At 41.2% G+C, this 24,393-nt stretch overlaps 1 protein-coding gene across 5 annotated transcripts in view; it reads left to right on the forward strand.

Annotated features, from left to right (window-relative positions):
• The window catches only part of LOC134347951 (POU domain, class 2, transcription factor 1-like), a 179,877-nt gene that overhangs the window by 49,240 nt on the left and 106,244 nt on the right, over positions 1 to 24,393 (forward strand). For 4 of the 5 annotated variants that reach the window (XM_063050621.1, XM_063050620.1, XM_063050623.1 and 1 more), the window contains 2 exons: positions 4,895 to 4,960; positions 20,865 to 20,959. In XM_063050621.1, the coding sequence (XP_062906691.1) occupies positions 4,895 to 4,960; positions 20,865 to 20,959 (161 nt within the window). Of the gene's footprint in view, positions 1 to 4,894; positions 4,961 to 20,864; positions 20,960 to 23,913; positions 23,953 to 24,393 lie in introns of all 5 variants that reach the window. The other variant, XM_063050624.1, reaches the window with a different exon arrangement.

Raw genomic sequence — 24,393 nt, forward strand, 5'->3', positions numbered from 1 at the left:
TGATTAGTTCCAAGGGTTTAGATGGGGCAGAGTTTGTTAAGTGTGTCCAGGACGGACTCCTGTCACAGTATGTTGACAGGCCGACTAGGGGGAATGCCATACTAGATCTAATATTAGGTAACGAACCAGATCTCTCAGTGGGTGAGCATCTGGGTAACGAACCAGATCTCTCAGTGGGTGAGCATCCGCTCCCTGGCCTTTAGCATTATCATGGAAATGGATAGAATCAGAGAGGACAGGAAAATTTTTAACTGGGGAAGGGCAGATTATGAGGCTATAAGGCTAGAGCTTGCGGGTGTGAATTGGGATGATGTTTTTGCAGGGAAATGTACTATGGACATCTGGTCGATGTTTAGGGATCTCTCGCAGGATATTAGGGATAAATTTGTCCCGGTGAGGAAGATAGAGAATGGTAGGGTGAAAGAACCATGGGTGACAAGTGAGGTGGAAAATCTAGTCATGTGGAAGAAGACAGCATACATGAGGTTTAGGAAGCAAGGGTCAGATGGGTCTATTGAGGAATATAGGGTAGCAAGACAGGAGCTTAAGAAGGGGCTGAGGAGAGCAAGAAGGGGGCATGAGAAGGCCTTGGCGAGTAGGCTAAAGGAAAACCCCAAGGCATTCTTCGATTATGTGAAGAACCAAAGGATGACAGGAGTGAAGATAGGTTCGATTAGAGATAAAGGTGGGAAGATGTTCCTGGAGGCTGTGGAAGTGAGCGGGGTCCTTAATGAATACTTTTCTTCACTATTCACCAATGAGAGGGAACTTGATGATGGTGAGGACAATATGAGTGAGGTTGATGTTCTGGAGCATGTAGTTATTAAGGGAGATTAGGTGTTGGAGTTGTTAAAATACATTAGAACTGATAAGTCCCCGGGACCTGATGTAATATTCTCCAGGCTGCTCCACGAGGCGATGGAAGAGATTGCTGAGCCCCTGGCTAGGATCTTTATGTCCTCGTTGTCCACGGGAATGGTACCGGAGGATTAGAGGGAGGCAGATGTTGTCCCCTTGTTCAAAAAAAGGTGGTAGGGATAGTCCGGGTAATTATAGACCAGTGAGCCTTACATCTGTGGTGGGAAAGCTGTTGGAAAAGATTCTTAGAGATCGGATCTGTGAGCATTTAGAGAATCATAGTCTGATCAGGGACAGTCAGCATGGCTTTGTGAAGGGCAGATCGTGTCTAACAAGCCTGATAGAGTTCCTTGAGGGGGTGACCAGGCATACAGATGAGGGTAGTGCAGTGGATGTGATCTACATGGATTTTAGTAAGGCATTTGACAAGGTTCCACACGGTAGGCTTATTCAGAAAGTCAGAAGGCATGGGATCCAGGGAAGTTTTGCCAGGTGGATTCAGAATTCGCTTGCCTGCAGAAAGCAGAGGGTCGTGGTGGAGGAAGTACATTCAGATTGGAGGGATGTGACTAGTGGTGTCCCACAAGGATCTGTTCTGGGACCTCTACTTTTCGTGATTTTTATTAACGACCTGGATGTGGGGGTAGATGGGTGGGTTGGCAAGTTTGCAGATGACACAAAGGTTGGTGGTGTTGTAGATAGTGTAGAGGATTGTTGAAGATTGCAGAGAGACATTGATAGGATGCAGAAGTGGGCTGAGAAGTGGCAGATGGAGTTCAACCCGGAGAAGTGTGAGGTGGTACACTTTGGAAGGACAAAGTCCAAGGCAGAGTACAAAGTAAATGGCAGGATGCTTGGTAGTGTGGAGGAGCAGAGGGATCTGGGGGTACATGTCCACAGATCACTGCAAGTTGCTTCACAGGTAGATAGGGTAGTTAAGAAAGGTTATGGGGTGTTAGCTTTCATAAGTCGAGGGATAGAGTTTAAGAGTCGCGGGGTAATGATGCAGCTCTATAAAACTTTGGTTAGGCCACACTTGGAGTACTGTGTCCAGTTCTGGTTGCCTCACTATAGGAAGGATGTGGAAGCATTGGAAAGGGTACAGAGGAGATTTACCAGACTATGGATTATGATCAGAGATTAAGGGAGCTAGGGCTTTACTCTTTGGAGAGAAGGAGGATGAGAGGAGACATGATAGAGGTATACAAGATATTAAGAGGAATAGATGGTGGACAGCCAGTGCCTGTTCCCCGGGGCACCACTGCTCAATACAAGAGGACATGGCTTTAAGGTAAGGGGTGGGAAGTTCAAGGGGGATATTAGAGGAAGGATTTTTACTCAGAGGGTGGTTGGTGCGTGGAATGCACTGTCTGAGTCAGTGGTAGAGGTAGATACACTAGTGAAGTTTAAGAGATGACTAGACAGGTATATGGAGGAATTTAAGGTGGGGGGTTATATGTGAGGCAGGGTTTGAGGGTTGGCACAACATTGTGGGCCGAAGGGCCTGTAATGTGCTGTACTATTCTATGTTCTAAAACTATTTTCAGAAATGTCAGAATCAGGTTTATTATCACTGGCATGTAATACAAAATTTGTTAACTTAGCAGCAGCAGTTCAGTGAAATACATAATCTAGCAACGAGAGAAAAAATAATAAAATAATTAGAAATAAGTAAATCAGTTATGTATATTGAATAGATTAAAATAACATGAAATAACAGAAATAATGTATTTTTCTTTAAAAAGTGAGGTAGTGTCCAAAGATTCAATGCCCGTTTAGGAATCGGATGGCTGAGGGGAAGAAGCTGTTCCTGAATCGCTGAGTGTGTGCCTTCAGGCTTCTGTACCTCCTGTCTGATGGTAACAGTGAGAAAAGGGCATGCCCTGGGTGCTGGAGGCCCTTAATAATGGACGCTGCCTTTCTATGACACTGCTCCCTGAAGATGTCCTGGGTACTTTGTAGGCCAGTACCCAAGATGGAGCTGACTGGATTTACAACCCTGTGCAGCTTTTTTTGGTCCTGTGCAGAAGCCCCTCCATACCAGACTTTTGAATTCTGAATGCAGCCTGTCAGAATGCTCTTCATGGTATAGGTATGGAAGCTTTTGCGTGTATTTGTTGACATGCCAAATCTCTTCAAACTCAAAAGTATCCCCTCCTTTATTACTATATCAATATGCTGTGTCCAGATTAGGTCCTGGGAGGTATTGACACCCAGGAACTTGAAGCTGCTCACTCCCTCCACTTCTGATCCCTCTATGAGGATTGGTATGTGTTCCTTTGTCTTACCTTCCTGAAGTCCACAATCACCTCTTTCGTCTTACTGACATTGAGTGCCAGGTTATTGCTGCGGCACCACTCCACTAGTTGGCATATCTCACTCCTGTATGCCCTCTCGTCACTACCTGAGATTCCGCCAGCAATAGTTGTATCGTCAGCAAATTTATAGATGGTATTTGAGCTATGCCTAGCCACACAGTCATGTGTATACAGAGAGTAGAGCAGTGGGCTAAGCACACACCCCTGAGGTGTGCCAGTGTTGATTGTCAGCGAGGAGGATATTTTATCACCAGTCCGAGCAGATTACCTTCCTTGTGATTAAATTTAGTAAATTGACGTTGTCAGAAGAAACTTTCTGCATCCACTACTGCAATGGATTGGATTGTGTTGATGGCTAATAGGCAGTTCTGTAGACAATTGTGTAGTGTGCAGATGCATACAATTTCCTGCCCCGTCCCTGAACATATTGGCATTCCATGTTATTGAGTTGAGGGCAGGATATTCAATGAAGTTGCAATGCAAGGCTAATTTCTTTTGGGGCTTCCTGAAGTCATAATACTGTATAAATGCTAGCCTGATATTTTTTATTTTACTACTTTCTGTCTTGAGTTGCTGGCTGCAGAATTCTGAATAAGATTACATGGTCTTTAGAATTTTGTGCATCAAGTAGTAAAGACTCTCGGTTTGCAGCCTTGAGTTTAGATAAAAGCTGAACTTTTAATTACTCTAGTGCATCCGCACATTTTAATTAAACTGTAACTCATCAGATTTAATCTTAATCAGAATGGACAAAAGGCACAAACCATGCGGATTTGTACATCTGTTAATTATGAAATGCATCTATTAAGCATGTTTTTATTGCATCATCTCACAGAGTTTCATGGGTGCCAACTTTCACAAGACCATACAGTCATTAAGAGTTGGTGTGGTGGGGGTGGGGGGGTTGTTTAATGAGTTTTACAAAGGAGGTAGATAGAATGGTGGAGTACTTCACTGAAAGAATTCAGATCTAGATGGTGAGATATTTGAAGTCTTTCCTATCATAGGTAGGTTGAAAGTTCCTTGGAGAATTGAAAGACTGGAAGAGGCTACTGACAGTAGACTGGGATCATTTGTGACCTGATTGATTATCAGGGCACCAAAGGAATTGCCAGTATTGTCCTAGTGATGTTCAAAATAAACATTAAAAAACAAGGTTTATAAATGTGATGATGTAATTTACAAATGTATTTGTTGAATTTGACCACCAGCTTGCTTATTTTATTGTTTGATACCTTTTTGCTTGGCAAATTGAATGTACTTTTTACATTGAGTGCTTTGACATTTCAGTTCCGGCTTCGATTGCTATAGCTGACCTTACTCCACTGGCAGAATATCAAAATGATTCTGTAATTCAGTTTTTGAGTTATACAAGTAAATGTATTACTGTGTTCTAAACCAAATTATAAATTGCTAAATAAATAGCATTCTTAAGTTGTTTTTAATGGCATTTTTTAAATATTTCAATAGAACTTGAAATCACTGCAGGAATTATTATTTCTACTTAATTCTGTATTGACATGGAAAGCTATATAAATTTGATCTTCAATAGAATGATTTATTTTTTAACATTTGATTAGTACTATCAAAGGAAGTTAAGTCTACTAGGTAATCCTTCCTGAGTAATAATATTGGTATGAGAGAGAAGAGAGGAAGAGTTGGTATGAATAATTTATGAATATTGTCTCTCATTGTTCATGTTCTTCTGTTTTGCATAGAATCTAAAATGAGCAATCCGTCAGAATCTATCAAGCCTTCCTTGGATGGCAATGAAGGGAGCACAGGTAGGGGCTGTTTTAACCGTAAAGAGTTGAATGATTTTTTAAAAACTTTTAGGGTATAATTCATGTTCCATTTTGTATAAATGATATTTTTTGGTCCCTGGACATTTAAGTTGTTTGTAATGTCTCACTTCATGCTGTATAACTCCAGTAGGTTATACTTTCACAGCTCCAACATACTTCTGGTTAATTGGATACATTGGGACCAGTACATTTTGGCCCAATTAAGTGGCTAATCCAGTTAGCTGAAATTTCATGGATATTGTTAAAGGGCATAAGAAAGACAAACTGCTGTTTAACTGAGTAATTAATTATGCATTTAAATGAAACAGAACAAATTAGAATACTGCCAATACTACTACAGTATTATAAAACTGTGTATTAGTTCCTAGTAGTTATCAACAGAAGAATTAATCACTGCTGTGTTTTTGGTTGGCTGTAAATGAACAAAATTGGCACAGACACCTAGTGCATATAATAGACTACCTTAATTGTCTTCCTGCATAAAGTCAAAATAAAAGAAAAATAAAATTAGCAAAATTCACTAATTTTTGAATTGGAATCCGCCAGCTCAAATGATATATAATACAAACACACGCCACTGATGCTGTTTTAAAAACTGTTTGCTCTGCAGTGTCCAACGGCAGTTTCTGGTGTCTCCAAGCCTGAATGCTTGAAACCACAATGAGCAAAACTGCTCTGAATTGTTTTACTGCTTATTTCTCGCCATCTATCAGTGACAAAAATGACTATTTTGAACACAAACTTCCGTAACTGATGCTATTTCAAAGCTGTTCGTTCTAAGCACAGTGTAGAGTCTCATGGCCACATGGGTGCACATGACTGATGCTAGTTAACCAGTTTTCTAGTACTAGAAACTGTTTGGCAACAATCTTCTGCCCAATTAAGCAGCGTAGTGTCCCAAATAGATGTAGCAAATCCTGCCTGTTTTCTTGATTAGTTTTTGTTCTTTAAGAGTTCTCCCAGAGAAGCAGCTGCCCCAATTAACCAGAATCCACTGTATATTATAACTTGAATATAACATGTATAAATAACCTTGATGGGAATGTTTAGTAAGTTAGCAGGCAACACAAGAATTGGGAGAGCTGCAGAAAGTAGACGTTTATCTAAGAATACAGAGGGGTAATGATTAGCAAGAAAGTTGGGCATAGCGGTGGCAATAGAATTTAAATCAAACAAGTGTGAGGTAATGCACTTTAAGAAGTCAAATGCTAATAGAAAACATTAAGTAATTAAGAGAGATGTTAGGAGCACTGATGTACAGGGAGACCTTGAAGTACAAGTCCATCATTGCCCGAAAGTAGCAACATACAGTTGTTGGATAATTTAGTGAAAAAGACATTTGGTAAGCTTGTCTTCATAAGCTGAGGCATTGAATGTATAAGTGGGACATCATGTTGAAAATAAAACATTGATTAGACTCCACATAGAATATTGTGTGAAAATCTGGTTGCCTGACAGCAGGAATGAGTTAGAGGGCGCGTTTAAAGTGAGCGGAAACATTTTAAAGGAGATCTGAGGGATGAGATTTTCACACATAGGGTATTGAATATATGGAATGAACCGCCGTTGGAAGTGCTGCAGGCAGATAAAAATACAACATTTAAAAGATGGGTGCTTAGATAGAAAAGGTGTCAGGGTTCCCAGCGTGGAGTCCACAGACTCCTTGCTTAATGGTATTGACCCATGGCACAAAAAAGATTGGGAACCCCGATCCCTGGGTAAAATGAGGCAAATAGGATTAGTGTAAGCAGGCAGCTTGGTTGGCATAGACAAGTTGGGCTAGAGAGCCTAGTTCTGTGTTCTATAACTATAACTATGATTTTATGGCGTTTTTCTTTATTTACCTCATTTGCCTGAAACATGGAATGTAGTACAAATCAGAATTTCATTTCTCATTGTAACTGTAAACTGATACAAATACAACTGCAATTGTGGCAAGTTTATTGATTTCCTGTTAGTTTTGGAGTGAAATTCATACACTATTAATATAGAATCAAAAAACTGATTGCAAGAAATCTGAAATACAAAACGACAGTGCTGGAACTAAGAAAGAAGTTAATATGAAAGTAAAAGCAGAACATTTTTGTACAGGGTTTGCTGTACTTGGTAGGATGTTGATAGATGCCTATTTTACTTCTAATTATTTGCTTTGTAGTTTATATATATACATTTGTATGATTCAGTGAAAAACTGCACATGAAGACTGACGAATTGTGCAAGTACAAAAAGGAATAAGTAATAATAATAAATAAATTAAAAATACTGAGAATGCAAGTTGTAGAGACTTTGAAACTGAGTCCATAGTTTGTGTTTAGTGATCAGTTCAGTGTTGTGGTGAGTGAAGATATCCAATCTGGTTCAGAAACCTAATAGTTGAAGGGTAACAACTGTCCTGAACCTGGTGGTACAGTTATTCTTTACTGGTTTCCTGCTCTCTAAGATTATTCTCCCTGAAAAGCCATTAAATAGCACTTTTTAATCAGAGGAGATTTCGCAGATGCTGGTAATCCAGAGCAACAGATACAATATGCTGAAGGAACTCAGCAGGTCAGGCAGCATCTATGGAGGGGAATAAACAGTCAATGTTTCTGGCTGAGGCCATTATTCAGGACTTATTAGACCACCTTCCTAAGTCTCGATGAAGGGTCTCAGCCCAAAACGTTGACTGTTTATTCCTCTCCATAGATGCTGCCTGGCCAAAATAGCAATTTTATTGAAATGAACTGAGATAATTTGTCATTGAAAGTCTTGGAATTAGAAAACATCAAAAGTGAAAAGGTGATATCTTGAGTATACTGTACAATGCCTACTACTGTAAACTTGAATGGTTTTTGAGGCCTGTTGCTTCACTGCAACAAGGGAGATTAGAGCTCAGAGTTTCAGTTTGCATGAGCATAAAAGAATTATGTGTGGTATACTAAATATGAAATAAAAACAAAAAAAAATCAGAAATACTCAGCATCTGTGGACAGAGAAATTGAATTAATGTTTCAGATTGGTGATCTATCATCCAATTTCACTGGCAACTCTCAACAGAATTTCTAGAACAATAAATCATGGATATTTATTGAATATTTGATATTTCATATGTGATGGCTTTCATAAGACCAGAAGGAACATAGGAATAGAATTAGGCTACTTGAACTACTCAAGTTAATCCTTTCATCCCTGGAATCATTTTCATGAACTTTCTTTGGACTCTGTCCATTGGCAGCACTTCTCTTCTTAGATAAGGGACCTAAGTTGCTCAGACTACTCCCAAGTGCAGTCTGACTAATGCCTTACAAAGCCTTAGCAACACATCCTTGCTCTTAAATTCTAGTCCTTTCAAAACGAATGTTAACATTGCATTTGCCTTCCTTACGATTGATTTAGCCTGCCAGTTAACCTTTAGGGAATCCTGCACAAGGACTCCCTAGTCCCTTTGCATCTCTGAGTTTTGAATTTTCTCCCTGTTTAGAAAATAGGCAGTGTCGTTATTCTCTGCCAAAATGCATGACTATATACTTTTCTGCACTATATTACATCTACCATTTCTTTGCCTGTACCCCCAATCAGTTTAAGTCATTCAGCAGACTTCCTGCTTTCTCAACATGACTAGCCATTTCACCTATCTTTGTATCATTCACAAACTTGGCCATAAAGCCCTCAATTCTGTCATCCAAATTGCAGTTTTTTAACTCTACCCACAAGGGTTCCACACCTTCCGATCGTATGTCACCTCATTCTAAGGATTTGATTCCATTTTTTTACAGAAGAGCCATCCACCCCCTCTACCCCCCTGCCTGTCCTTTCAATACAGTGTGTATCCTTCAATGTTAAGCTCCCAACTATGATCTTCTTTGAGATATGACTCAAGGATGTCCACAGCATTAACTGCGCTACAAGATCATCTCCTTTATTCTGTATACAGTGTGCATTCAAATATAACCTTAGAATATGCATAGACGTAGGTTTTAGTCTAGGTAAAGCAGTGTGAAACAGTACCTTAAATAATGCTTTGATTAGGAAATCTTTGACTGTACCATACTGAAATTTAACAGTATTTTCTTTGTCATTGCAATCAAGATTAAAATCTGTGCCATCTTAAGGAATATTTTCCTTAAGAGTATTTTTTTTAAGTCATCTGTTTCTATTTACATATTTCAGTTATCAATCTGTGATATATTTCCAGACACAATTGTAGGACCTTTTACGATATGCATCTGTTGAAAGTTAAAGAGATATTCCAGTAAGCCAGAAACTTAAATGATTCAAATAACAGCATGAGTAACACATCTATTTCTGCCTGTGAAAAGATAATTTGAACATCAATTTATTTCCTGAGAGCTGTGCGATGCTTAATTATGGAAAGATTGTATGAAAATGGACATGATTTAATATCTTTCTTACATAAGTACTTCACACTCTTTATACAAGTAGTCACTGGAGAGGCAATATAAAAATCCCAATCTTGTCCTCTGGTTCTATTTATATCTTTGCAGTTGGCAGCACAGAACTACTTGGGAAGACTTGCTTTCTTTTTCTTTTGTTTTCCCTGTTTTCTTACCCTTCTCCTTCGTGCTCTTTCTGTCCACTTTTTTTTTGAATTATTAAGATCAAGTTTATTGACATCTGACTGTACAATGAAGCAAAACAATGTTCCATCGGACCATGATACAGCCACAAAACATATTTCACACACAGCACATAGAGCAAAATACTACTGCAAGTAAGTTAATAAAATATAATTCAGAGTGAATGTAGTGCCAAATACATGTAAATGGTACAGTAAACAGCTTGCTGCTCTAGTGATGACATCTAGGGCAGCAAGTTGTTTACTGAGGGAAGATGCTCCACCATCATCAGAAATGGGAGCAGGAGTTACCCCAACTGTCCTTCAAGTTGCTGTTTCATTAAGAAAGAACGTGGTTGATCTGATACCTTAACTTCACATTCCTGTTTCAAATGGCTCTTGATTCCCCTACAGCCCAAAGATCTATTTTGGCCTTCAATATATTCACTGACTTATCCCTCGTTTAGTACAAGTATCTCCGAAGATTTATAATACTCTGGAAGAAGAAATTCCCTCTGTCTAAATTTATTTTGAAACATGATACCCAAACTGAGATTCCACACACAGCATAAAACACCCTTACAAGGCACTGCAGGAATCTGGAGCAACACAAAATGCTGGAAGAATGCAGAGATTCAGGCAACATTTGAGATGGTGTGATTGGCGGTAGATGAGGAGCTTCCTGACCTGCTGAGTTTCTCCAGCGTTTTGTGTGTGTGTGTGCGTAAGTACACGCGCACGCAAATAAATAAGGAATGAGTATCGAGAACATGAGAGGATGAGTCCTTGAAACTGAGTTCATAGATTGCAGGAACGTTTCAAATGATGGAGCAGGTGAAATTGAGTGACGTTATCCCCTTTGGTTCAAGATCCTGATAGTTGAGGAATAATGTTTGTTCCTGAATCTGGTGGTGAGGGCTGTGAGGTTTCTGTACCTTCTTCCTGATGGCAGCAGCAAGAGGAGAGCGTTACCTGAGTGGTGGGGGTCCCTGATGATGGATGTTGCATTCCTGCAACAAAGCTTTGTGAGATGTGCTTAATGATTGGGGGTGGGGGGGGGAACTATATCCCGCACTTCCCATTTCTACCTCCTACCCAAGATCCACAAACCTGCCTGCCCAGGTGGACCCATTGTCTGAGCTTGCTCCTGTCCCACTGAACTTATTTCCGCATAGCTCAACACTTTTATCCCCCCTTGTTCAATCCCTTCCCACTTATGTTTGTGACACTTCTCACGTTCTGAATCTTTTCAATGATTTTAAGTTCCTTGGCCCTCACCGCTTTATTTTCAACATGGATGTTCAGTCCTTATATACCTCCATCCCCCACCAGGAAGGTCTCAAAGCTCTCGACTTCTTTTTGGATTCCAGACCTAACCAGTTCCCCTCTACCACCACTCTCCTCCGTCTAGTGGAATTAGTCCTTACTCTTAACAATTTCTCCTTTGGCTCCTCCCACTTCCTCCAAACTAAAGATGTAGCCATGGGCACCCGCATGGGTCCCAGCTATGCCTGCCTTTTCAATGGCTTTGTGGAACAATCCATGTTCCAAGCCTATACTGGTATCTGTCCCCCTCTTTTCCTTTGCTACATCGACGACTGCATTGGCGCTGCTTCCTGCACGCATGCTGAGCTCGTTGACTTCATTAACTTTGCCTCCAACTTTCACCCTGTCCTCAAGTTTACCTGGTCCATTTCCGACACCTCCCTCCCCTTTCTTGATCTTTCTGTCTCTGTCTCTGGAGACAGCTTATCTACTGATGTCTACTATAAGCCTATGGACTCTCAGAGCTACCTGCACTATTCCTCTTCTCACCCTGTCTCTTGCAAAAATGCCATCTCCTTCTTGCAATTCCTCCGTCTCCGCCGCACCTGCTCTCAGGATGAGGCTTTTCATTCCAGGACGAAGGAGATGCCTTCCTTTTTTAAAGAAAGAGGCTTTCCTTCCTCCAGCATCAACTCTGCTCTCAAACGCATCTCTCCCATTTCACGCACATCTGCTGTCACCCCATCCTCCTGCCACCCCACTAGGAATAGGGTTCCCCTTGTCCTAACCTACCACCCTACTGGCCTCCGGGTCCAACATATAATTCTCCGTAACTTCCACCACCTCCAACGAGATCCCTCCACCAAGCACATCTTTCCCTCCTCCCTTCCTTCTGCTTTCCACAGGGATCGCTCCCTACGTGACTCCCTTGTCCATTCGTCCCCCCCATCCCTTCCCACCGATCTCCCTCCCGGCAATTATCCTTGTAAGAGGAACAAATGCTACACATGCCCTTACACTTCATCCCTCACCACCATTCGGGGCCCCAGGCAGTCCTTCCAGGTGAGGCGACACTTCACCTGTGAGTCGGCTGGGGTGATATACTGCGTCCGGCGCTCCTGGTGCAGCCTTCTATGTATTGCCGAGACCCGACGCAGGCTGGGAGACCATTTCGCTGAACACCTACGCAACATCTGCCAGAGAAAGCAAGCTCTCCCAGTGGCCACACATTTTAATTCCACATCCATTCCCATTCTGATATGTCTATCCACGGCTTCCTCTACTGTCAAGATGAAGCCACACTCAGGTTGGAGGAACAACACCTTATATTCCGTATGGGTAGCCTCCAACCTGATGGCATGAATATTGACCTCTAACTTCCGTTAATGCCCCTCCTCCCCTTCACACCCCATCCCTTATTTGTTTGTTTAATATTTTTTAAAATATTTTTTTTATTTCCCCCCCTTTTTTATCTCTCTCTCTTTTTTTCTCCCTCTGTCCCCTCACTATAACTCCTTGCCTGCTCTCCACCCTCTGGGCTTCCCTCCCCCCTTCTCTTTCTCTCCTATTGGGAGGGGAGGAGAAGATGGTAGCATGATGCAGTGTGCGCGGCCGCTCCAAAATGATATCGTATTTGTAAGTAGGTACCGTGCACAATCCTGATTTGATGGAGACAGACGCGAGAAGCATGGAGGAACATCTGGAGAAACTTCTGAAATGCCTGCGATGGAGAATCTCTGGAGGGGAAGGCCCCAAATCCTTGGCTTTGCCTATTGCCTGTGGCCGGGGCTGGGGTCGAAGCGCTTGGCAGAGATGGTGCTCGGTGTCGGAGGGCTGGTCGGAGGCTCGAAGTTTTCGGACGGACTCAAGAGTCAGCTGTGGTCTGGTGCTTCCAGGGTGCTGCATCAGCAAGTTTGTGGCGCTAGAAGCTCATGACAGGGAGAGTTTTTCTTCTACCGTCTGCGTGAGATGATGGGACTTTTGAGAGACTTTGAGACTTTTTTTTTACTGTGCCCATGGTCTGTTCTTAACAAATTACAGTATTGCTTTGCACCGTTGTAACTATATGTTATAATTATGTGGTTTTTGTCAGTTTTTCAGTCTTGGTTTGGTTGTGTTTCTGTGATATCATTCTGGAGGAACATTGTATCATTTGTTAATGCATGCATTACTAAATGACAATAAAAGAGGACTGTGTGTCCTCATAATCTAAATCTAAGCTTCCTGTTCTATGATCCTCTCCCTTCTCCAGCCTGGTATCCCTTTTGTCAATCAACTTTCCAGCTCTTAAATCCACCCCTCCCCTCCTGTCTTCTCCTATCATTTCGGATCTCCTCCCCCCCCCCCCCCACTTTCAAATCTCTTACTAGCTCTTCTTTCAGTTAGTCCTGACGAAGGGTCCCGGCCTGAAACATTGACTGTACCTTTTCCTATAGATGCTCCCTGGCCTGCTGCATTCACCAGCGTTTTTTGTGTGTGTTGCTTGAATTTCCAGCATCTGCAGATTTCCTTGTTTCAGGACCATATCCACTACTTTTTGTGGGATTTTCTGTTGAAGAGCATTTGTATTTCCATGCCAGGCTGTGATGCAACCAGTCAGTATTCTCTCCACTACGCATCTATAGGAGTGCATCAGAGTTTTAGATGTCATGCAGAATCTTTGTAAACTCCTAATGAAATAGAGGCGTTGCAATGCTTTCTTCGTAATTCCTCTTGCAGGCCGGGTCCAACATATTTGATGTTATCTGCTCTCAGGACGAGGCTTTTCATTCTAGAACTACTGAGATGTCCTCCTCCTTCAAAGAAAGGGGCTTCCCTTCCTCTACCGTCAACACTGCCCTCAACCGCATCTCTTGCATTTTGCCATATATGCACTTATCCCATCTTTCTGCCACCACACCAGGGACAGGGTTCCTCTTCTCCTCACCTAACACCCAACTACCCTCTGCATTTAGCACACAAGTCTCCATAACTTCCGCATTCTCGGCGATGAGATACCATCACCAAGCACATCTTTTCCTCCTGCCCGTCTTACTCAATGTCAGCAGGGCCAAGGAGCTGATTGCTGATTTCAGGAGGAGGAAACCAGAGACCCATGAGCCAGTTCTCATCAGAGTACCCATGGCTACACCTTAGTTTGAAGTAAGTGGGAGGAACCAAAGGAGAAATTATTGAGGTTGAGGACCTGTTCCGTCAGATGGAACAGAGTGGTGGTGAAGGGGAACTGGTTGGGTCTGTTGTCCAGAAAGAAGTGGAAGCTTTAAGGCCCTCCTGATGGGAAATGGACGTGTATAGGGACTGGACATCCATAGTGAACTTGAGATGTCTGGTGCCAGGAAGCTGGAAGTTATTGAAAAGATCAGGAGCATGTGAAGTGTCACGGACAACAAACAACAGAAACCACAGACATTCAGTATTTAAACAGGTACATCTGGATGCTTTTCATGGGTTCTCCCACCTGAAGGCTGCTTGCATGTCAGCCTCAGAGAGCAAAATCAGATGATCACTGGGGCTGTGGGAATTCGTGATGGTTCCTCCATGTTTTGACGGTCAAGGCTAGCATAGAAGGCATTGAGCTCACCTGGTAGCGAAGCCCTGTTGTTGCCTGTGTTGTTTGATTTAACTTTATTAGAGGTGATAGGATTCAAGCTCTGCCACAGCTTTTGACCATCCTTCGATAATTCAAGTCCGGAATTGTCACTTCACCCGTGAGATGGTTTTCTGGAGATTGAACCTGGACCTCTTGTAACTTGGTCACCAGCTTTGAATGCCTCTGATCGGGCTCTCATGATTGCGGATCTCATGGATCATCCAGGGCTTCTGATTATGGAGGACTGAATGATTTTGTGTGATCACCCTCTTCTACAGCAATTTTAATAAAGTCCAGGACAACCATGGTATGTTCATACAGATCTACAGATTAGTCCTTGAATATGGCACAGTCTGCTGATTCAAGGCAATACTGTGGTCATTTCTCTGCCTCATGCAACCACTTCTTTGTTTTCCTAATCACTGGAGCTTTGCTGTTTAGCCTCTGCCTGTATGCAAGAAGGAGGACAGCAAAATGATCAAATTTACCAAAGTGCAATCTGGGCACGGAATAGTGGGCATTCCTTAGCTTAGTATAACAAAAATATTTTACATAGCCCGCAGGATGCCACAGTGGTTCACCAACACCATCTTGAATTATATCTTTCAAATCCCTCAGAATCTTTCATTGGGATTTTCCATTCTTGAGTTCTTGTCTATGCTTTCTGCTGTTTGAACTTTCTTCCTTGATCGCAGTAGCTCACTCAGCATGACATCTATTTTCTTGTTTATTGTCATAATCTATGTGTCTGATCACATGATTTTTACTTCCATTGTTACTCAGGTTTGCTGTTCATTTTTATTGGAAACATTTTACTTATGCTCTTTCACGCATGTATTCTTTCACCTCCTCAAATGTTGCATCTTTTCTTTCATATTATGTATTTTTAGGAATTTCTCTTCTGTATGTCCATAATGGAAATTGAAGAAATAGGGAATTGATTGGAGTTACTTGAAGTTAATTTGAAAAGTGGAAATATGCAGGTAAGCTAGCCAGTAGTATAAAAGAGGATAGCACAAGGTTTTTTCAGATATATAAAGATTAAAAGAGGTGAGGGTGGATATTGGATTGCTGGAAAATGACACTGAAGTGTTAGTAAAGAGGGATCAAAGAAATGGTGGACAATCTTAATAAGTGGAAGGCACGAGCAGTATACAAGAAATGTTTGAGTGTTGGGGAGAAGTGAATTTCGTTGCTATTACCAAGGTGAAGATGCTTGGGAAGCTGCTTAGTGTGAAGGTAGATAAGTCACCTGGATCAGATGGGCTGCACCCCAGGGTTCTGAAAAAGGTAACTGAGGAGATTGCTGAGGCATTAGTCATGATCTTTCAAGAATCATTAGATTCTGGAATGTTTCCGGAGGTCTTGAAAATTGCAAATATCACTTCCATTTTTTAAGAAGGGAAGAAGACAGAGAAAGGAAATTATAGGCCAGTTAGCCTGATTTCAGGATGTTGGAGTCCATTATTAAAGATGTGGTTTTGGTGTACTTGGAGGCACATGATAAAATAGGCCAATGTCAGCATGGTTTCCTTAAGGGGAAATATTGCCTGGCAACTCTATTGGAATTCTTTGAGAGAATAACAGACGGGATAGACAAAGGAGATTTAGTGGATGTTCTTTATTTGGATTTTCATAAGGCCTTTGACAAGGTGCAGCATATGAGGCTGCTTAACAAAACAAAGCAAAGTATTACCAACTATTACAGGGGATATACCAGCATGGATAGAAGATCGGTTGACTGGCAGGAAGCAAGGAGTCAAAATAAAGGATTTCTGTTCTGGTTGACTGCTGGTGACTAGTAGTGTTCCATTGGGACCAGTTTTTATCCAAATAATTTGGATGACAGAATTGGTGGCTTCATGGCCAAGTTTGCAGGTAATGCAGATGGTAGGTGGAAGGGTATGTAGTGTTGGGGAAGCAGGGGGTCTGCAGTAGGACTTGGATAGATTGGGAGAATGGCAAAGAAGTGGCCGATGGAATATTGTGTAGGGAAGTGTATAGTCATGCACTTTGGTAGAAGGAATAAAAGAATAGGCTATTTTCTAAATGGGGAGAAATACAAAAAGCAGAGGTGCAAAGGGATTTGAGAGTCCCTGTGTAGGATTCCCTCAAGGTTAACTTGCAGGTTGAGTTGGTGGTAAGGAAGGCAAAGATAGCGTTCTTTTCGAGAGGACTAAAATATAAGAGCAAGGGTGTAATGCTAAGCCCTTATAGAGCATTGGCCTGACCCCACTTGGGAGTATTATGAGCAGTTTCAGGTCCCTTATCTAAGAAAAGATTTGCTGACAATATAGAAGGTCCAGAGAAGGTTCAAAACAAGGATTCCAGGAACAAAAGGGATAACTTTATGTCTCGGGCCTGTACTCTCTGGAGTTTAGAAGAATTGCAGGAGTGGGGGATATCTCATTATAACCTATCTAATATTGAACGAGTGAATGTGGAGAGGATGTGTGCTGTAGTGGGTGAGTCTAGAACCAGAGGGCACAGCCTCAGAATAAAGGGTCATCCATTTAGAAGAGTGATGAGGAGGAATATTGTTAGCCATTGGTTGCTGAATCTGTGGAATTCATTGTCACGGATAGCTGTGAAGGCCAAGTCAGTGAGTATATTTAAAGTGGCCTTTAGTCATGAGAAACTCCATGTGGAAGGAAGTAGCTCTTTTTGGCTTTTTCCTTTGCCCATACAGGCTTTCCCTGCCATCCGAAGGTAGAGCGTTCCTATGAAATGGTTCGTAAGCCGAAATGTCGTAAAGTGAAGAAGCAATTACCATTTATTTATATGGGAAAATATTGTGAGCGTTCGCAGACCCAAAAATAACCTACCAAATCATGCCAAATAACACATAAGACCTAAAATAACAGTAACATATAGTAAAAGCAGGAATGATATGATAAATACACAGCCTATATAAAGTAGAAATACTTTTCCACAATCATTACTGAACTGTTCGCCGAAACGAAAATCTCATGCAAGCGCTGTTGGCAAGAACACTCTCTCCAGTAACCTTTAAGCTATGAAGCTGCCAAATCATACCAAATAACATGTAAAAATACACAGCCGATGTAAAGTAGAAATAATGTATGTACAGTGTATATCACTTACGGGAATCGGGAAGACAGCGCCGAGCACACGATGGTGCGTTAGGCTGAGTCGGAGTTTGGGTGGTGCAGGGATCCCCCCACCCTCTGGGCCGCCGAGCGATACATTGCCGCGAAGAACGCAGGGGTCCAGCGGTAGCCAGGAGGTACACAGCACATCTTTAAGAAAAAAGCTGAAACAAACATGCTAATTAATTAGGTGCGACCCGTAATTGTCGGCCCAGATCAGAGGCGATTGTCAATTGCATCGCCTCTGATCTGGGCTGACAATTACGTGGTGGCGGCACCTAATTAATTAGCATGTTTATTTCGGCTTTTTTCTTAAAGATGTGCTGTGTGCCTCCTGGCTACCTTTGCATTCTCCGCGAATCGGTATCTGTCCGTGGCCTGGGGGTTGGGGTGTCATCTTGTCGACTGTTTCCATTAGAGCAGGCAGCTCATCTTCTTCTATCTCAGCCCACCTCGATGTCGAAGGTCGAGGTTTGTCGTCTGCTGTGGCTGATGTGGAAGGCTTGCTTGACTGCTGAGCCTCGCGCATTTTTCTATCACACAGTTCTTTATTAAGGACTCAAACCATCCTGCAAATATCCCCTAAACCGATGTACCCTTTCAAAATTAAAGTCGTACTTTATCATTACTCATTCGGTTTCCATTGTTATCCTTTTTTCTTCCAATTGCTTCAGCCCTTCATCTGTCAGCTCTTGGTCATGGGATGCCAAAACCTCTTCAACATTATGTTCATCAGCTTCCACGAGCCAAACTCACATTGTCCTTACTTCGTTCACCACGATCAAAACGCTTAATTATGTCTAGTTTTACCATAAGTGTAACGCCCTGATGCGCTCTTTCAGGCTTTTCCGATACCATAGAACTCATCTTGCAAACAGCTGCTCACAGGCACGTGTTAAAGCAAAGCATTTGCGAATCCGGGGGAGAGCGGCTGCTCGGGGCGCGCTGAATTTTGTTTTTTGTAACAGTGGAAACACCTACTGAAAGCGAAAATAGGGTACTAATGTAGGTCTTTCGTAACAGTGAGGTTTCGTAAAGCGAACGTTCGAAAAGTGGGGGACACCTGTATTTACTGTTACTGTCATATAATTTTTCTTTCTTTTGTTTACTCATCATCCTTGGTAATTTCTGCCCACTGCAACGGGATTCCACAATCAGTTATATTTTCTCTTTCCTACTAATTTCTGCCGGGACCGTTCTTTCTATGATTGTCTGACACTTTCCCCTGCAATCATAGGAGGTGCAACACTTGTCCCTACACCACCCGAATCATCACCAACCAGGAACCAAAACAGCCCTTTCAGGATTCACGTTCACCTTCTCCAGACTCGTCTACTGCATCCTTCTTTTCTCTCACTTGGCTGTATCTGCACATCCAATCCCCTCCTCACCTGGATCTGCCCACTGTCTGCCAGCCACTGCCTCATGCTGGCTGTTTCTTCTCTCCTGATGTGGGTCTTAAACAGAAATATAAATCATCTCTGTATCTCCATAGGAAGTTCCTAATCCACTGAGTTCCTTCAGCAGTTTATTCTGTGTGCATTACTCTTCAGTAGCTTTTGTCACTTTTGGGGGTTTATACACTATCATTCTTCTTCAGTTCTTGTGAGTTTGGAAGATTCTGGAACTATCCAGTTTTAATTCTCTCCTCTTTGTTGCTCACAATGTCACTTTTAGATGGTGTATTCCCATCCCTTTGTTTAAGTTCCTGTGCTGAATTTCACATGGTGTACTTCAGGAAGCGAAGAGGTTCACGAGAGGAAAGCCCTGAAGTACCAGTCCTTAGTCCAGGAGTTCAGGGACAAAGGATGGCAGACATGGCTATTCCCCCATGGAGATCAAATGTATTGGGTTCCCAGCAAGGTCAGCATGGAGGTTGCTGTCTGCGCTGGGCCTTGATGAAAAGAGCAAGAACCAAGCAGCTCACAGGATGGGGGAGGAAGCAGAAAGAGCCTCTTGCTAGTTATGGAGCAGGCGAGAGGAGCTGAGCTAGAAGTCAGGAGCAGATGGGCAGTGACTTGGTCACCACTGCTGACCCATCAACTGGAGAGTGTAGTGGTCAAGGGTTGAAACACTCTGTGAAGGTTGGGCACCAGCTGACGACATCTGCTCCTGGCCAAAGACTGTGATTACCTCATCAGGTAACTGTAGAGAGCACCTCGGTGTATAATGCAAGCAAATGTGTAACTTGCAAATCTTCACCCCTATTTTATGAATGTATCTACATCTCACCATTTGTGCATCCTAGTGAAGTATTTAATTGCTTATGATATTGTATGAAATTGTCATTAGTTCAGATGAAATTTGATGTGGTCCTGAATAACACGAATGAGTTTTTCACTTGAATGGACTGACTGAAATTTTGATTTATCAGGGATATAATCTGTTAAGAATTAAACGTCATAGCTAATGAAGGAAAAGCAAGTATAAGAAACAAAACAAGCTATCAGAGTAGGAAAATCCTCTTATGCTATTATGTTGAGAAAATAAGTAAACAAAATGAATAATACAAGTGTTTTGGAAAAAAGATGCTTTTGTTGTAATTAAATTTTAAGCCCAACTTATCTGCATATGTAAAATTTCAATTGGTGACTCATTTAAAATATTTGAGTGCCTTTTGCCTATTGATTGATTGCCTTCTGTAATCAAAGGTGTATTGCTGTACAGGAGCTCAGGTATGCCATGCTAGTCTATACATTTATTTTCTCCAGGTTTTGGTTTCCAATCTGTTTATGATAAATGTTTCCATGTAGTTGCCTCATGACCACAATCTAGGATTGGTGCATGAAATCTGGAAATAGAAGGGAAATTAAGAGGATAGAAGGAAGTGCTGAACCACTGTGAATTAGGTTAAAAGAGATGCTTGAAGAATAATTTAGCTTCATGGTCATTAAGTTCAAATGTAATACATCTAATTTATTATTATCATTTTTTTCTTTTTTTGTTAGTAAAAATGTTGTAAGGCTGGGGTTCCTAACCTGGGGTCTATGCAACTCTCACTTATTGGTAAGGCTCATTGGTATAAAAAAGGTTGGGAACCCCTGCTTTAAGGTATTGTAAGCATGTCTACTACCTGAGTCTTGAGTGGGAGTCCACGTATAATTCCCACCATTTTCTAAAAAGTTAGTAGTAATGCAGAGATGTTAACTAATGGTACTGTGTGTAGCTGTATCATTTGACTTTGGAAAGGGTTTAGGTTAGGCCCTTGAATTGTGATGGCAAAGATCATATTGACTGACAATATTAAAAAGAAAGAGCTGCCTGCCATTGGGATAACAAGTGGTCAGTAACCTTGACGTGTAAACCAAATCTAACTCCTTCAATTTCACCTTTTTCCTCTCTTTATGTTTTTGCTCTCTCCAGGTGCGCAAACAAATGGGCTGGACTTCCAACGGCAGTCCATTCCAACAGGAGGGCCAATTACAACAGCTCAGGCCTTACTAGGACAACTACAGCAGGTATAATAGGCTATCGTTGGGGAGGAAAAGTTTTATAATATAAACTTACTTATTGAGGAGAACTGAATTTTGGTGAGAGTATGGAATCTTAGAATTCCTATGTTATTTCACTGTCAAGGTAATAATACGGATAGAATTAAATGGAATTAACTAAAATGTACCTAATTGGCCTTCATAATTTTATGCCCAAGTATATATTTTGGTTCACTTGCACTAATTCAACATACCTTTATCCCAAACCATACCACGTCCACATGACTGATTATGCTCCAATATTGGGCTATTGGTTTCCATCTGCTGGTGCTCACGTTATGGACATTGGTGATGGGGGAGGTTGGCAATGCATTGAGCCTAGATTCTTATACATAAACACAAGAGATATTGCAGATGCTGGAAATTCAGAGCACATTAATGGAGATGAATGAACAGTCAATATTTCAAATTCTATGCCGGTTAAGGCAGTGGGAAGATGGGGTGAGGTTGGATGTTTGGGAAGTGGAGGATAATTTTGCCTCTAACTTCTACCCTACCCTTAAATTCACTTGGTCCATTTCTGGAATCCCCTTTTTCCTTTCTAGATCTCTCTGTCTCCATCAATGGAGACAAACTGTATACAGATATCTTTTATAAACCTACCAACTCCCACGGCTATCTTGATGATACCTCTTCCCATACTATCTCCTGCAAAAATACTATTCCCTTTTCTCAGTTCCTTCACCTCCACTATACCTGATCCCAAGATGAGGCTTTCCTTTCCAGCACATCAGAGATATCCTCCTCCTTCAAACAGCTGGGGTTCCCTTCCTCCACCATTGATACTACTGACACCCACATTTCCTCCATTTCCTGAACATCTGCCCTCACCCTATCTTCATCAAGAGGGGATAGAGTTTGTCTTGTTGGTGAATGGTCTCCTCTAGTGTCACAATGAGGCCATTCTCAGGTTGGAAGAGCAATACCTCATATTCTGACCAGGTAGCCTCCAACCGGATGGCATGAATATTGATTTCTCTATAAATTTTCCTGCTCCCCTTCTCTCTTCTACAACTCCCCACTCATTCTCCCCCCCGCCTTACATCTTCACCTCACCTGCCTATCACCACTCCCCGGTGCCCTTCCATTTCCCCTTTCTCCCATGGTCCACACCTCTCCTATCAAATTCTTTCTCCTCCAGCCCTTTACCTTTTCCACCTATCACCTCCCAGTATTTTGCTCCATACCCCTCACCCACCCTCCTGACTTCCCTCATCACCTTTTAGATTGTACTCCTTCCCCTCCCCCACCTTCATCTGGCTTCCTCCCCCCCCCCCCCATTTCCAGTTCTGATGACAGGACTCAGACTCAGGCAGAAGCATCAACCATTGCCATTGATGCTGCCTGACCTGCTAAGTTCTTCTGGCATTTTGTATTTTTTTTCCTCATATGTGAAAGGTACTTGTGATTATATAAATCCATTATTAATCACTTGGCCAATAGGTAGTTGAAGAAGTAAGTGAGGCCTTATTATTTTACAGAAATATAATTTATTTGGTGAAGACAAGTTCAAAATTTAAAGATTACAAAGTCCAAAGTCAGCAGTAGTGAAAGTAAAAGTTATTCTTGCTTTGATGCCATCAGCCAGCCTAAGATTTTGAAGAATGCCCCACTTTTGCCTTGGTATGTTGTGGCCTGGTTAGCCTTATTCTGATCACAAATTGATCATATTGAAATGAAGAGCTTAGTAGCATTGATCTGTGTAAAGATTTTATGTTTAGATTGTTGATGCTCAATTGGGCATGACTTCAGCAATACTGTATTGGAGATTCTTTCTGTGATTTATCTATACCTTTCATGAACTTTAAGGTTAAGAATTTTATTTTGAAATAATTAAGTGGTCCTTGCTCTGTGGATCATTTAGAATTGTGCTGTCATTTTGTTTTTTAAAAAAAGAAAAAGCTCTTAAGATATAAGATGTAGTGAAGCAATTTATTGCAACTGAAAATTTGAATTTGTTGTGTACAAATTTATTAGAGTAAATCCAAATGTTCTGTACTTGAGTAGTAGCACTGGTGAGCATTCTCTGAATTCTGCTCTATGAGTGACATTTATAATGTATACAGTATAAAATTTGTTACAGTTGCCTTATGAGATGGGTGAAATAAGTATTAAGTGCTTTTCATTCCAACAAATAAAGTGTCATGATTTTTAGTTTTCTTTATCTGAATGATTTGACCTGTCTAGGTATGCTTGTAGTGACAGGGTGTTAAGTTGAACCGTGTACATCGCCCAATTACCCATAGAAGATGCTGCTGTTGTGCATTTCACTATAAATGACAAGAATTGCTCCATTTTGATATTTGACCTCAACTGTACTTTTAATCAAAATACTTTGGTAGAAAGTTGTTTTGTAGCCTGAATGTACTGAGTTTCAGTTTTTGTGTATTCTTTTGTTGTATTTTGAGATTCTCCATTGATCGGGTTCTGTATTAGATTTAATTGGCCTCAAATAAGCCCCTAGTCAAAATAATCTTGGTTCTCTCAGTTAAACCTATTACTATTTTAGCATAAAACTTAAATCTACTTTCATGAATGTGGAATAACAGTCTTTGCAGAAAAATGATAGAAATACCTATTGATATCCATAAAGATGAAAGACCAATTCTGTAATAAGTTTGCAATCATCAATAGGAATTATAGAGTCATAGAGCCATACAGCACAGGAGCAGACCCTCCAGCTCATGTCCGTGGTGATTTTTCTATCTATCTGTACTTGTCCTGTTTACCTGCATTGGGAACATATTCTATGCCTTGCCTATTTAAGTGTCTGTCTAAATGCCTTTTAAACTTGTAACTTCTCAAGAATCAATTTATTTTTGTATGTCAGTTTTTTGTTAATTTCTTCCGGTTGTCATCTTAATCAAAATGATTTTCTCATTGTATGTGTATACTGCATTGTCATTTTCTTGTCACTTTAGGTTAACTACATGTCAGATGTGATGAACAGATACTTTTATGTGAGTTTCCACACGTATCACATTTACTGAGGTTATTGTTTGGGTGATGTGCACTGGCAAGATTTGAAAGGCATTTCAATTAATATAGCAGCTTTTCCTGGTGAATATTTTGATATGAAAAGAACCTCTTACCATATTCTAAGCTGGAACTTATTATGTTATTGGAGATCAACTACTTTAAATAAGCTGGCAACTTAAATAATACTTTGAGAAGAAATATTTATTAAGTGAATACCAGGGATGAACCTTCTTAAACTGCAACACTACCTGACATTTTAGATGTTTTAGTGGAGATCTTTTGGAAATCTATCACAGACTTGATTGATTTTCCCAAGCCCTTTTCCAGTAAGAGTTTGCAATTTATACATTTTTGAAAAAGTTGAAGATTGATCTCTGGTATGCTCATCTTAAACAAAGATCAATGTTGTAATATACTATAGC

Source organism: Mobula hypostoma, chromosome 6, assembly GCF_963921235.1.
Source record: "Mobula hypostoma chromosome 6, sMobHyp1.1, whole genome shotgun sequence".
Taxonomy (NCBI): Eukaryota; Metazoa; Chordata; class Chondrichthyes; order Myliobatiformes; family Myliobatidae; genus Mobula; species Mobula hypostoma.